The sequence below is a fragment of the Meriones unguiculatus genome, chromosome 5, assembly GCF_030254825.1.
Source record: "Meriones unguiculatus strain TT.TT164.6M chromosome 5, Bangor_MerUng_6.1, whole genome shotgun sequence".
In the NCBI taxonomy this organism is placed as follows: domain Eukaryota; kingdom Metazoa; phylum Chordata; class Mammalia; order Rodentia; family Muridae; genus Meriones; species Meriones unguiculatus.
The window spans coordinates 18,176,163-18,191,030 of NC_083353.1; the positions used below are offsets into that span (position 1 = coordinate 18,176,163).

Consider the following 14,868-nt stretch of genomic DNA (forward strand, 5'->3'; position numbering starts at 1 on the left):
CTAAACTAATAATCTCAGGATGATGTATTCTTTGTAAATAATTTTAAAATCTGTCTTATTTTATACAGATTCATCATAGTCTAAAGCCATAACAAAGAGACAACTAAAGTCAGCATGACACCATGAACTTAACTGATGCTTCTTGCTTGTACTGTAAATGATTTTAAAGTCTATCCTATTTTATAGATTCATCATAGCGTGAATGCATAACAAAGAGATATGTCAGCATGACACCATAAATATCACTCATGCTTGTACTGTATCCTCTCAGGGCAAAACCACACTTTCTAAATCTCTTTACTTAGCTTCTCCTTTTTATCTATACACACCAGTGTTGCCAAAAATGTTGAAGAAAGGAGGCTATCTCTTCATCAATTTTCTACAGAAGGTTGCATCAATTAGTCATGCACAGCAGATCTCAGGCAGGAGGGGGAAGTGTGCAGGCCCAGGGCTGTTTGTGTTGCAAGCAGCTGGTTAGACTCTCAAAGAGGTTTGTGATGGAGGCTGAAGCACTGTGGGAGGAGTACTATCATACTGCTGATAGTAGTAAACTGCCAGGTCTTCAGCCTGCACACTGCTGATGCTGAGAGTGAAATCTGTCCCAGATCCACTGCCTGTGAAGCGATCAGGGACCCCAGTGTATCTATTGGATGCCTTCCAGATCAGCAGTTTAGGAGGCTGCCCTTGTTTCTGCTGGTACCAATGTACATAGCTACCCACATTTTGACTGGATTTGCAATTTAAGGTGATCCTGTCTCCTACAGATGTGGACATGATTTCAGGAGACTGGGTCATCACAATGTCCCCTTCAGCACCTGCAATCATAAAAAAGACAATGAGTATTCACATATACACAAAATGAATTCCTGATGCAAATGTTAGGTTCAAAACTGCCTTTTCTAATGGCATTGCCTGCATACTACTGGATTCCAACAGTGATTAGCTGTTTCTCTACAAATGAATGACTTTGATGATATTCCAATAGTCTTTGATGTCTCACCAGACATCCAGAGTAGCAGGAATATGAAGACCTGGGTCTGTGACTCCATGTTCATGCCTGTCTGATGCTTTTCAGTTCTCACTACAAAGGCCTGGTTTATAAAATATGAGCAGCTGGGCTGGCTTGTAGGGACCTATGCAAAGTAGTCATCAAATAAGAAAGGAAGTAGCCTGGGTTCTGGGGTGTGAGAGTATCCAGGTTAAATCTACAGCCCAAAGATCATCCAAGAAAATAAGCAATTTCTTGGGGAGTGGGGGGTGGGGGGATCAAGATAGAAGCTGAAGGACCAATTTAGAGCTCTCAAACTGCAAATACTGAGATGCACTTATGAGAGTCTTTCATTAAAAACCAAAGACCTTAAGACCAAGTGAGTTTGACAGAAATAATACTAGAAAACTTTTGATAACAATCCTAAGGAAATAATAAATATTCTCATCAACAACATCAGAAAGAAACGGGAGGGAAAGAGAAGAAAGGAAAAAATGAAGGGGATTGGGGAAGATAAGATGAAAAAAAAACAAAAGAAAGGAGAGGACAGAGAGAAGGAGAGCGAAAGCTGTTTTCAGGAGGGATGGTAAATGTGGATAGGAAAGATTAATGGAGAAGATAAAAGAGTATAAATATTAAAACAGAAATGTTTGGGGATAGAGCATCAAGTCAGTGGTTAAGAACATTTGTTTCTCTTTTAAAAGACTCACGTTTTATTCCAAGCTGTTGTTTGATGATTCTCAGACATCTGTAATTCCAATAATGACACACACATGGTACACACGTATATACATACATACATATCTATACACACACACGTACATAGAGTTGGAAATGTGAGCCCTGAGTTCTGCTCCAGCTACTACTAGGGCTGCTGCTTGCTGCCTTCATTCAAATATCTTGAATTCTAATTCTCTGAAAGCCCAAATGATGCCTTTTTTAAAAGTTGCTTTGGTCATGTTGTTTATTACAACAATAGAAAGATAACTGATGATAAGGGAGCGTCCATAAAGAGGATATTATACCTGTAAGAAGACACACACAGAACATGAGAAATTGTATCTGGTCTATAATACTGTCATACCCTCCAATAGCCATGGCCTCCAAAAGCAGTTGATCACATTGGTTTTAGAGAATGGATGGATGGCATTAGTTAGCATATTGTTTACATTGGGCCTTGAGTTTCCCATTTCTTTTTTTATACAATTTTTATAATAATCACAGATTTTATACTTTGTCTCCCAGCTGAGGCCCCTCCATCAGTCCCTCCCAATCCTACTCTCATCTCCATCAGTCCCTACCAATCCTACTTTCATCTTCTCCCTGGCCCTTTCCAAGTCCACTGATAGGAGAGGTCCTTCTCCCCTTCCATGTGAACTTAGCTTATCAGGTATCTTCAGGACTGGCTGAAATATTCTCCTCTGTGGCCTAGCAAGGCTGCTACTCCCTCAGGTTGGGGGTGTTGGGGAAAGATTAAAAAGCCAGCCATTGAGTTCATGTCAGAAATAGTCCCTATTCCCCTTACTAGGAAACCCACTTGGATAATGAACTACCATGGGCTACATCCAAGCAGGGGTTCTAGGTTATATCCATACATGTTCCTTAGTTGGAGAAAGAGCCTCATAAAAGACCTCTGTGCCCTGATATATTTGGTCCTTGCAGAGCTCCAGTCCTCTCCAGATCTCACTGTCTCCCCCTTCTTTCATAAGACTCCCTGCACTCTGCAGCAGGTTTGGTTATGTGTCTAAGAATCTGCTTTGATACACTGCTAGGTAGAGTCTTTCAGAGGCCCGCTCTGGTAGGCTCTTGTCCTGTGAATTGTTATGTCCTACTTCCAATGTCCATCTCATTTGTCTTTCAAAGTGAGGATTTATCATCTTACCTGGGGTCTTTTTTCTTGATTATCTTCTTTAGGAGTACAGATTTTAGTATGTTTACCCTATCTTATAGGTCTAATTCCCACTTATATGTGATTATATACCATGTGTGTCTTTCTGTTTCTGGGATCTCTCACGCAGCATGATCTTTCCTAGATCCCACAATTTGCCTGCAAATTTCATGATTTCCTTGTTTTTAATTGCTGAGTAGTATTCCATTGTGTAAAAGTACCACAATTTCTGTACCCATTCCTCCATTGAGGAACATCTGGTTGTTTCCAGGTTATGGCTATTATGAATAAAGCTGCTACAAACAGGGTTGAACAAATGTCTTTGAGGTGTACTTGAGCATATTTTGGATATATGACTAGGAGTGGTATAACTGGATCTTGAGGAAGCGCTATTCCTAAAGAATGGTGTCTGAGAAAGGGCCAGATTGATTTCCAAAGAGGTTGTACAAGTTTACATTCCCACCAGCTATGTAGGAGGGTTCCCTTTCTCCACAACCTCTCCGGCATGTGTTGTCACTTAGGGTTTTGATTTTAGTCATTCTGATGGTGTAAGGTGAAATCTCAGGGACATTTTGATTTGCATCATCCTGATGGCTAAGGACGCTGAGCATTTCTTTAAGTGTTTCTCTGCCATTCTATATTCCTCTACAGAGAATTCTCTGTTGAGCTCTGTGCCCCATTTTTTCACTGGATTGCTTGATTTGTTGAATAAGTAGTTTGGAAATAATTAGAAGTTTTCTTTTCATATTAATCATCCTTATTCTTTAAAAAGAAATCTGTAAATTTCAGTAATGATCTTATTTTATCTTATTGAACTTCTGATTTAGTTATGAATAAATATTTCTTATATGTAAAATTTATTTGTGTCTGAGTTATTTAGCATTTAGTATTACTTATATATATTTATTTATACATGAGTTATTTGGTATTCTCAGAAATCACAAGGAATTAGGTTATGTACATGTACACTTGAGCTACGCAGGAATATATCAAAATTTTGGCAGATCCTGAACAAGTAATCAATGAAACATGTACATCTACCTGTCTAAATCCAACAGTCTCCATGTGTTCTGCATATGGACAGAACACACATGGGCAGCAGAGCAGAGCCCCAGAGAGCATCTGCCTACTTAGCCTGCTTGTCATCCTGTCCTTGTTGAAAATTTAACTGTACTGGCCGACACTCATTGCACATAATGTTGAACTTTATGAAAGCATTCTTCTTTCAAGATTATGTTATACAACCATAGTTATACTCAAAACTAATGTTATTTTATGTCAAATTGATATAAACTAGAATCATCTGAGAAAGACAAACCACAATTGGGAAATTGCCTTAGTACTACTGGGCATTGGGCAAGCCTGTAGGGAATTTTCTTAATTAACAATTGATGTGGGAAAATCCAGTCCATTGCAGGTGATGCCAACCAATGATGGTCTCTCTTGGTTCTGCAACAGAGCAATCTGAGCAAGCCATGAGGAAGAGTCCAATAAGGAGCACTCCTCCATGCCTCTGCTCAGCTTCTGCCTCTGGGTTCTCTCTTTGAATCCTAACCCTGACTTCCCTCAGTGAACAATGGTTACCTGGAATTATAAGAAGAATAAAATTTCCCATCCTTTTAAATTGCTTTTTGTCATGATGTTTTATCGTAGCAATTATAACTGTAAATAAGACACACCCTTGGCTAAGCAAGATGGCAGCAAATAGTGTGCATCCTTTCTGAGAGGCAGAGGAGTCAAAACTCCAAAATTGGTGAGTAGAGTGGCAGCTGAAGCTGGAAAATCAACATTGTGGCTTCCTGAATTCAAGGGACAGCACATAAGTCAAGGGAGTGGAGAACTCTTTGATTCAGGTCAGATGCAGACTTCTCTGAGAAGGGAAAGGGTCACTTTCCTGCTTCAGGCCTCCCTCCTCAGAGGAGGAGCCAAGCCAAAGCACCAGTGACACAGAACTGGCTGCCTGAGAACAGAGACAGCTCAGGCAGGGACACTAGCACCACAGCCTCAGTAGCCAGCCTAACCCACTTGCCTAGTCCAAGATCTGCATAAAAGCCTGCCTTGATCACATGCTACACTGACTCCACAGAGCCTGACTGTATAGGGCCGTGGGGCTGTGCAGCAGGCTGTGTGGCAGACCTACAAATCCACCCAGGTACAACAAGTGCTGAGCCAAAGTATTGGCTCCACAGGACTTCCTGGCAGGCACCTGGACACCCCAGTTCTGCAGCAGCAGCTGGACTCCTGGGTACAGGGACTACAACACCACTGAGCTGTCTGAGCTCATATTTTGCTTGAAAGATCCAAACCTGCCAGTAGAGAAGAGGAAGAACCCCTGTGCTTTATGATTTGACCTGCCAGGGAGTGAGTGTGCCCCCTAGTGCCTGCAGAGCCCCAGATCCAGGGTGCTTCTAAGCTAGCAGCCAGACATCAGAAATCTCCCACCCACACATCCACTGTGGGAAACAAAGGGTTTCTTGGGATATGGAAACCCCGGCTCTGTGGTGCTACCAGTGGAGGATAGGGAAATAACTCCTGGAGCTCAGTGAGAAATGAATACCAGTAGCCTGTAGGCCACTGACATCCTCAGGAAATTCACTCACTCAATTATCACCAACACTTGCAATAACTTCAGAACATTCTCTACATTTTCTAGCACCCTGTCCCTCAAGGCAAACCTCCATGCACATGCACACATACATGCTTGCCCGCATCTGTCCTTCTGCTCCCTGCGGACTTCTCTTCCACAGGTACAGCTGAAGCACCAGCACACACACTGAAACCATTGGACCATTCCCGTCTCCCTGAAGAATTATGCAGACACCAGAGAAAGACGGTACCGATCTGAACTGCCGAATCCAAGAACAGTGAAGGTTGCAGATAAAGAAATGGCCAGAGATCGGGAAAAGAACACACCCAACAAAAATCAGGAAATCATGGCCTCAAGAGCAACCCCCAAAAAGAATGGTTACTCCAATTCATCAGAAACACAGGAAAATGACCTTAAAGATAAGCTTATCCAGTTATTAGTGTCTCATAAATAGGAAACAAACAAATCTCTCAGAAAAATATCCATGCAAATAGACGGATAAGTAGAGGCAAAATTAGTGGTATATAGAGAAGAAACAAACAAAAGAATAGAGGCCATTGTACAGAGAAAGGAAACCACATTCAAACAAATGAAGGAAATGGTAAAAGACCTGAAAATAGAATTAGAATCAATAAAGAAAACACAAACAGAGAAAACCCTGGAGCTGGAGAACGTAGAGAAAAGATCAGAAACCACAAAAGTAAGCATCATCAACAGAATACAAGAGATGGAAGAGAAAATCTCTGGTGCTGAAGATACGCATACAGAAATTGATATGTCTCTCAAAGAAAAAGTAAAATCGGAAAATTCCAAACACAAAACATCCAAGAACTGAAAGGCAGCATGAAAAGGCAAAATTTAAGAATAATAGAAATTGATGAAAAAGAAGACTCCAGTCTCCAAGGTTCAGAAAATATCTTTAAGAAAATCATAGAAGAAAATTTTCCCACCTTAAAGAAAGAGATGTTTATAAACATACAAGAGACCTACAGAACACCAAACAGACTAGACCAGAAAAGGAAATCCTCACATCACATCATTGTTGAAACATTAAATATACAGAACAAAGAAAAGGTATTAAAAGCAGCAAGGGAAAAAGACCAAGTAACATATTAAGGTAGACCTATCAGAATCATACCTGACTTATCATCAGAAAGTATGGAAGCCAGAAGGACCTGGACAGAGGTCATGCAGGCTTTAAGGGACCACAGATGCCATCCCAGACTACTATACCCAGCAAAGCTTTCAATCAACATAGACGGAGAAAACAAAATATTCCATAATAAAACTAAATTTAAGCAAGTTCTACACAGCAAACCAGCCCTACAGAAGACACTAGAAAGAAAACTTCAATCCAATGAAAACAACTATACCCAAGAAAACATAAGATACAGATAATGTCCCTACAAAAAATAAAAGAAAGCAAGCAATGAATCACAATAAGACCACCAACTCCATAATAAAAGGAACTATCGTTCATTGGTCACTATTATCTATTAACATCCATGGTCTCAACTTGCCAATAAAAAGACACAGACTAACAGAAAGGTTGTGGAAACAGGATCCAACATTCTGTTGCATCCAAGAAACACACCTCTGCAACAAAGAGAAACACTACCGCAGAGTGAAGGGCTATAAAAAGGTTTTCCAGAAAAAGGACACAGAAAACAAGCTGGGGTAGCTGTCATAATATCTAATAAAATATACTTTCAACCAAATTTAATCAAAAAAGATGAGGAGGGGCACTACATTCTCATCAAAGGAAAAATCCACCAAGAGGACATGACAATTTTAAACTCTACGCCCCAAATACAAGAGTGCCTGTATTCATAAAAGAAACATTATCAAAGCTTAAATTACACATCAATCCCAACACCTTAATAGTGGGAGACTTTAACACCCCACTCTCACCAAAGGACAGATCATCAAAACAGAAGCCAAATAGGGAAATAAAGGCATGTAGAGAGGCCCTAATCCAAATGGACCTAATAGATGTCTACCGAACTTCTCAGCAAAACTCAAAAAAGTGTACCTTCTTTTCAGCACCTCATAGAACCTTCTCCAAAATAGTCTATATAGTTGATCACAAAGCAAGCCTCAACAGATACAAGCAGATTGAAATAATCCCCTGTATTCTATCTGACCACCATGGACTAAAGCTGGACCTCAACAATAAAAATAACATAAAAGCCTACACACACATGGAAACTGAACAACTTGCTACTCAATGACAGGTGAGTTAAGGAAGAAATAAAGAAAGAAATTAAAGACTTCCTAGAATTCAATGAAAATGAAGATGCTACATAGCCAAATATATGGGACACAATGAAAGCAGTGCTCAGAGGAAAATTCATAGCACTAAGTGCCTGCAAGAAGAAATTCAAGACAGCTTATACAAGCAACTTAATGGCCCAACTGAAATCCCTAGGAAAAAAAAAAGAAGCAAATATAGCCAAGAGGAACAGATGGCTGGAAATGATCAATCTCAGGGCTGAAAACAGTCAATTAGAAACAAACAAAACTATTGAAAGAATCAACGAAACCAAGAGATGTTTTTTGAGAAAATCAACAAGATAGACAAACCCTTAGCCAAACTAGTTAAAGGCAGAGACAAACTATCCAAATCAGCAAAATCAGAAATAAAAAGATGGACATACTAAAGACACTCAGGAAAGCCAAACAATCATCAGGTCATACAACAAAAGCCTTTATGCCACAAAAACTGATACTCCAAAAGAAATGGAAAATTTTCTACATATATGCCATCTACCAAAATTAATCAAGATCAGATAGAAAGACTGAATAGCCCTATATCCTCCAAAGAAATTGAAGCAGTCATTAACAGTCTTCCTTCCAAAAAAAGCCCTGGGACAAATAGTCTCAGTGCAGAATTCTACCAGACCTTCAAAGAAGTACTAATTCCAATTCTCTTCAAACTATTCCACAAAATAGAAACAGAAAGAACCTTACCAAATTCATTCTATAAACCTACAGTCACCTTGATACCTAAAACACACAAAGACCCAACAAAAAGAAGAGAACTTAAGACCTATCTCTCTTATGAACACTGATGCAAAAATACTCAATAAAAGAGTTCCAAACCTAATTCAAGAACACATAAAAGATATCATCCACCACAACCAAGTAGGCTTCATCCCAGGCATGCAAGGGTGGTTCAATATACAGAAATCCATCAAAGAAATCCACCACATAAACAAACTGAAGGAGAAAAACCACATGATAATCTCCTTAGATGCCGAAAAAGCATTTGTCAAAGTCCAACATCCATTCATGTTTAAAGTCTTGGAGAGACCAGGAATACAAGGCACATACCTAAATATAGTAAAGGCCTTATACAGCAAGCCTATAGCCAACATCAAACTTAATGGAGAGAAACTTATATCAATCCCACTGAAATCAAGGACAAGGCAAGGCTGCCCTCTCTCTCCATATCTATTCATCATGGAAGTACTACCTATAGCAATAAGACAAGTAAAGGAAATCAAGCAGATACAAATCATAAAGGAAAAGGTCAAAGTTTCACTATTTGCAGATGATATAATAGTATACATGAATGACCCGAAAAATTCAACCAAAGAACTCCTTCAGCTGATAAACACCTTCAGGAAATTGGCTGGATAAAAATTCATTCGTAAAAATCAGTAGCTCTCCTGTATACCTGAGACAAAAGGGGCGAAAAAGAAATTATGGAAACACCCTTCACAATAGCCACTAATAACATAAAGTACCTTGGAGTGACTCTAACCAAGCAGGTGAATGACCTGTTTGAGAAAATCTTCAAGTCTCTGAAAAAAGAAATTGAAGAAGATATCAGAAGATGGAAATATCTCCCGTGCTCATGGATCAGTAGGATTATCATACTGAAAATGGCCCTCATGCCAAAAGCAATCTACAGATTCAATGCTATTTCCATCAAAATAGCAATACAATTCTTTACAGACCTTGAAAGAAAAATACCCAACTTCATATGGAGGGAAAAACAAAACCCAGAATTTCCAAAATGATCCTGTACAACAACAGATAATCTGGAGGTATCTCCATCCCTGATCTCAAGCTGTAATACAGAGCAATAGTAATAAAAATGGCATGGTATTGGCATAGAAGCAGAAAAGTAGATCAAGGGAACCAAATAGGAGACCCAGAAATAAACCCGAACACCTATGAACACTTGATTTTCAACAAAGAAGCCAAAACCATTCAATGGAAAAAAGACAGCATCTTCAATAAATGGTGCTAGTCCAACTGGATGTCTACATGAAGAAAAATGAAAATAGATCCATACTTATCACCCTACAGAAAACTCAAGTCCAAGTGGATCAAAGACCTCAACATAAAACCAGATACACTAAATTGGGTAGAAGAAAAAGTGGGGAAGACCTCGGAACTCATTGGCACAGGAGACAACTTCCTGAACAGAACACCAACGGCACAGGCTCTTGGAGCAACAATTGATAAATGGGACCTCATGAAACTGAAAAGCTTCTGTAAAGAAAAATTCATTGTCATCAGAATAAAATGACAGTCTACCCACTGGGAAAGGATCTCCACCAACCCTACATCTACAGACTGTTTATATCCAGAATGTATAAAGGACTAAAGAAATTTAGTGCCAAATCAAGCAAACTGACTGAAAAATGGGGTATGGAGCTAAACAGAGAATTCTATGTAGAGGAATATAGAATGGCAGCGAAACATTTAAAAGAAATGCTCAACATCCTTGGCACCAGGGAAATGCAAATCAAAATGACCCTGAGATTTCACGTTAAACTCATTAGAAAGGCTAAGATCAAACAACACTCAAGTGACAACACATGCTGGAGAAGTTGTGGAGAAACGGGAAACCTCCTCCATTGCTGGTGGGAATGTAAACTTTTACAACCACTTTGAAAATCAATCTGGCACTTTCTCAGACAACTAGGAATAGTGGTTCCTGAAGATCCAGTTATGCCAATCCTAGGTATATATCTAAAATATGCCCAAGTACACAACAAGGACATTCCCTCAACCGTGTTCATAGCAGCTTTATTTGTAATAGCGAGAACCCGGGAAAAAAACCCAGATGTAGCTCAACTGAAGGATGGATACAGAAATTGTGGTACTTTTACACAATGGAATACTTCTCAGCATTTAAAAACAAGGAAATCATAAAATTCGCACAAAAATGGTGGGATCTAGAAAAGATCATCCTGAGTGAGGTATCCCAGAAGCAGGAAGACACTATACTAGACCTATAAGACAGGAATAAACATACTAAAATCTGTACACCAAAGAAGATAAACAAGAAAGAGGACCCTGCATAAAATGATCAATCCTCACTTAGGAAAGTAAATGGGATGGGCATTGGAAGTAGGCAGAAGAAGTAACAGGACAGGAACCTACCACAGAAAGCCTCTGAAAGACTCTACCTAGAAGTGTATCAAAGCAAATGCTGGGATTCATAACCAAACCTTGGGCAGAGTGCAGGGAATCATACGAAAGAAGGAAGAGTAAGATGGATCTGGAGAGGACAGGAATTCTACAAGGATCAAATATACGTTGGCACAGGGGTCTTCTCTGAGACATTTCTCCAATCAAGTACCATGCATGGATATAACCTAGAACCACTGCTCAGATGTAGCCCATGGCAGCTCATCATGCAAGTGGGTACCCTAGTAAGGGGAACAGAGACTGTTTCTGACATGAACTCCCTGGCTATCTCTTTGATATCCCCTCCCATCCCCGAGAGAGGAGCAGTCTTGCTAAGCCACAAAGGAGGATATAGTAGCCAATCCTGAAGAGACCTGATAACCTAGAGTCAGATAGAAGAGTAGGAGGACCTCCCTATCAGTGGATGACCCTTACAGTGGGCAATATGAGCAGGGTCTACCTGAAAGAGGGAGTGGGAATGAGGGAGTCAAGACAGGTTTCTGATCAAGACTTGTTTATTAAGCACTCAAGCAACTCTTTTTTTTTATTTTTTTATAAGTTACATTTTATTAACTCTGTATCCGAGCCATGTCCCAATCCCTCATTCCCTCCCAGTCCCTCCCTCCCTCCCTCATCTCCACCGTGCCCCTTTCCAAGTCCACTGATAGGAGGGACCTCCTCCCCATTCATCTGATCCTGTTTTATCAGGTATCTTCAGGACTGGCTGCAAAGCCCTCCTCTGTGGCCTAACAAGACTGCTCCTCCCTTCGGGGGTGGGGAGACCAAAGAGCCAGTCATTGAGTTCCTGTTAGAAATAGTCCCTGTTCCCCTCACTTTGGGAAACCAAATGGTTACTGAGCTACCACAATGGAGGTTCTAGGTTATATCCATACATGGTCCTTGGTTGAATGTCAGTCTCAGAAAAGACCCTGTGCCCAGATATATTTGGTCCTTGTGGAGCTCCTATCCTTTCCCCATCAGACTAACTCCCCTTCTTTCTTATGATTCCCTGTACTCTGCCAAAGGTTTGGTCATGAGTCTTTGCTTTGAAAACACTGCTAGTTAGAGTCTTTCAGATGCGCTCAGTAGACACCTGTCATACGTTCAATGCACATCCCATCTGTCTTTCTAAATGAGGATTGATCATCTTACCCCATGTCCGCTCAATTGATTATCTTTTTTAGGTGTATAGATTTCATTATGTTTATCATAATGAAGAATGGATACAGAAATTGTGGTACATCTGCAATGAAAAATAAGGAAATCATGAAATTTGCAGGTAAATGGTGGGACCTGGAAAGGATCATCCTGAGTAAGCTCTCCGAGAAGCAGAAAGACAAACATGGTATATACTCACTCATATACACATATAACATAGAATAAACCTACTAAAATCTGCACATCTAAAGAAACTAATCAAGAGAGAGGACCCTGACTAAAATGCTTAAACTCCATCCCTAAAGGCAAAGAGGAAGGACATCAGAGAAGGAAGAAAACAGGAAACAGGTTGGGAACCTGCCACAGAGAGCCTCTGAAAGATTCTGCCCTGCAGATTATCAAAGCAGATTCTGAGACTTATGGCCAACTGTTGGGCAGAGTGCAAGGAATCTTATGTAAGAAGTGGGAAATAGTAAGAGCTGGAGAGGACAGGAACCCCACAAGGAGAGCAACAGAACCAGAAAATGTGAACACAGGGGTCTTCCTAGAGACTCATACTACAACCAAGTACCAGGCATGGAGATAATCTAGAACCCCTGCACAGATGTAACCCATGGCAGTTCAGTGTCCAAGTGGGTTCCATAGTAATGGGAAGAGGGACTGCCTCTGACATAATCTGATTGGCCTGCTCTTTGACCATTTCCCACTGGAGGGGGAGCAGCCTTACCAGGCCACAGAAGATGACAATTCAGCCACTCCTGATGTGATCTGATAGACTAAGATCAGAAGGAAGGAGAGGAGGACCTCCCCTATCAGTGGACTTGGAGAATGGCATGCCTGAAGAAGGGGGAGGGAGGTTGGGACCTTGAGGAGAGGAGGGAGGGCCTTATGGGGATATACAAAGTGAATAAAGTGTAATTAATAAAATAAAAAAAGAAAAGTGTGCTCTTTGGGACTTTTGTTGTTCAGTTACTACAAAACGCCATAAAACTGCTGCCAGGTTGGCCCATGGTATTGGTGGAAACTGGATTCTCTTTTGCAGGAATCAGTGGCTCAATATTTGGTTCCAGAACAAACTATCACTTATATGCTCTTGAGGTGAGAATTGTGTTTTTGTGTCAATAAGGAGTGCATTCCAGATTCTGATTTGTGAAAATAAAGCCAAAGCTTGACTGGAAGTTGAGTACCAGACTTGGTAACCAGGGAAGAGAAAGCAGCTCCCAGTAAGGGCATAGAAGGACATTTTCTCACACTGGGAGGAGCCTCAGGAAGTTGAATCCAGAAAAGAGAGAGGTCAACCTAATCACCCTCTTTCCCATACAAACTGTGACATTGAAGGATGCAATGAGACAGAGTGAAGAGTAAATGCTTTTTAGCAACCTAGCATTAGCAGAGGAGACTAGGAAACATGTAAATAACATTATTCAAGATTTTCTCACAAAATTGTATAATTTGCTAATTTCACCTAATAATAAGAGCAAATAATTGGTCATGTGTAAATGAGTCCCACAGAAAAACATGATGACTATTTTGTCTGGTTCCAATTTACTATTTACTAATTTTTATATTAATTACAATTTATTCATTTTGTATCTCAGCTTTAGCCCCTGCCCTCATTCCCTCCCAATTCTACCCTCCCTCCCTCATCTCCTCCCATTCTCCTTTCTAAGTCCACTGATAGGGGTAAAACTCCTTTCAATCCATCTAACCCTAGCTTATCAGTTCTCATCAGGACTGGCTGCATTGTCCTCCTCTTTGTGCTGGCCAGGTTGTTCCCTACTCAGGGGGATGTGATCAAAGAGCCAGCCCCCTGAGTTCATGAGAGACAGTCCCTGTTCCCCTTACTACTGCATTCACTTGGATTCTGAGCTGCCATGGGCTACATCTGAAGAGAGATTCTAGGTTATCTAAGTTTTATCCATGAGTGTTCCTTGCTGGAATATCAGTCTCAGAAAATATATCTGTGCCCAGATATTTTGGTTCTGTTGCTCCCCTTGTAGAGCTCCTGCCCTCTCCAGGTATTATTATCTCTCCCTTCTTGGATAAAATTCCCTGTACTTTGCCGAAAGCTTGGTTATGAGTCTGAGAATTTGCTTTGATACAATGCTGGGTGGACTCTTTCAGGGGCCCTTTTTGGTAGGCTACCTTACTGTTTCCTGTTTTCTCCTTCTTCCAATGGCCATCCCCTATGTCTTTCTCAGAGAGTATTAATCATCTTACACAAGCTCTTCCTTCTTGCTTAACTTCTTTATGTGTACAGTTTTTTAATTATTTTTTTTTATTTTTTATTTTTTTCTTATTAGTTACATTTTATTAACACTGTATCCCAGCTGTATCCCTCTCCCTCATTTCCTCCCAATCCCACCCTCCCTCCCTCCTCTCTGCCCTTCCCCTTTCCAAGTCCAATGATGGGGAGGACCTCCTCCCCATTCATCTGACCCTGTTTTATCAGGTCTGCAGAATCCTACTCTGTAGCCTAACAGGACAGTTCCTCCCTTGGGGGGTGGGGAGGTCAAAGAGCCAGCCAATGAGTTCCTGTTAGAAATAGTCCTTGTTCCCCTTACTATGGGAAAACAATTGGTTACTGAGCTACCACGGGCTACATCAGAGCAGAGGTTCTAGGTTATATCCATACATGGTCCTTGGTTGAATGTCAGTCTCAGAAAAGACCCTGTGTCCAGATATATTTTCTCCTTGTGGAGCTCCTATTCTTTCTCCATCATACTAACTCCCCTTCTTTCATATGATTCCCTGTACTCTGCCGAAAGGTTTGGATATGATTCTTAGTGTCTGCTTTGAAACACTGCTAAGTAGAGTCTT

The 14,868-nt window shown here is 40.6% G+C and overlaps 1 gene segment (V, D, J or C); it reads right to left on the reverse strand.

The window, feature by feature from the left end:
• Positions 1-474: 474 nt before the first annotated feature.
• LOC110563404 (immunoglobulin kappa variable 4-1-like) lies at positions 475-1,062 on the reverse strand. The segment is given in 2 exon segments: positions 475-815; positions 1,001-1,062. Coding segments are annotated over 2 exon segments (396 nt in total).
• Positions 1,063-14,868: the final 13,806 nt, after the last annotated feature.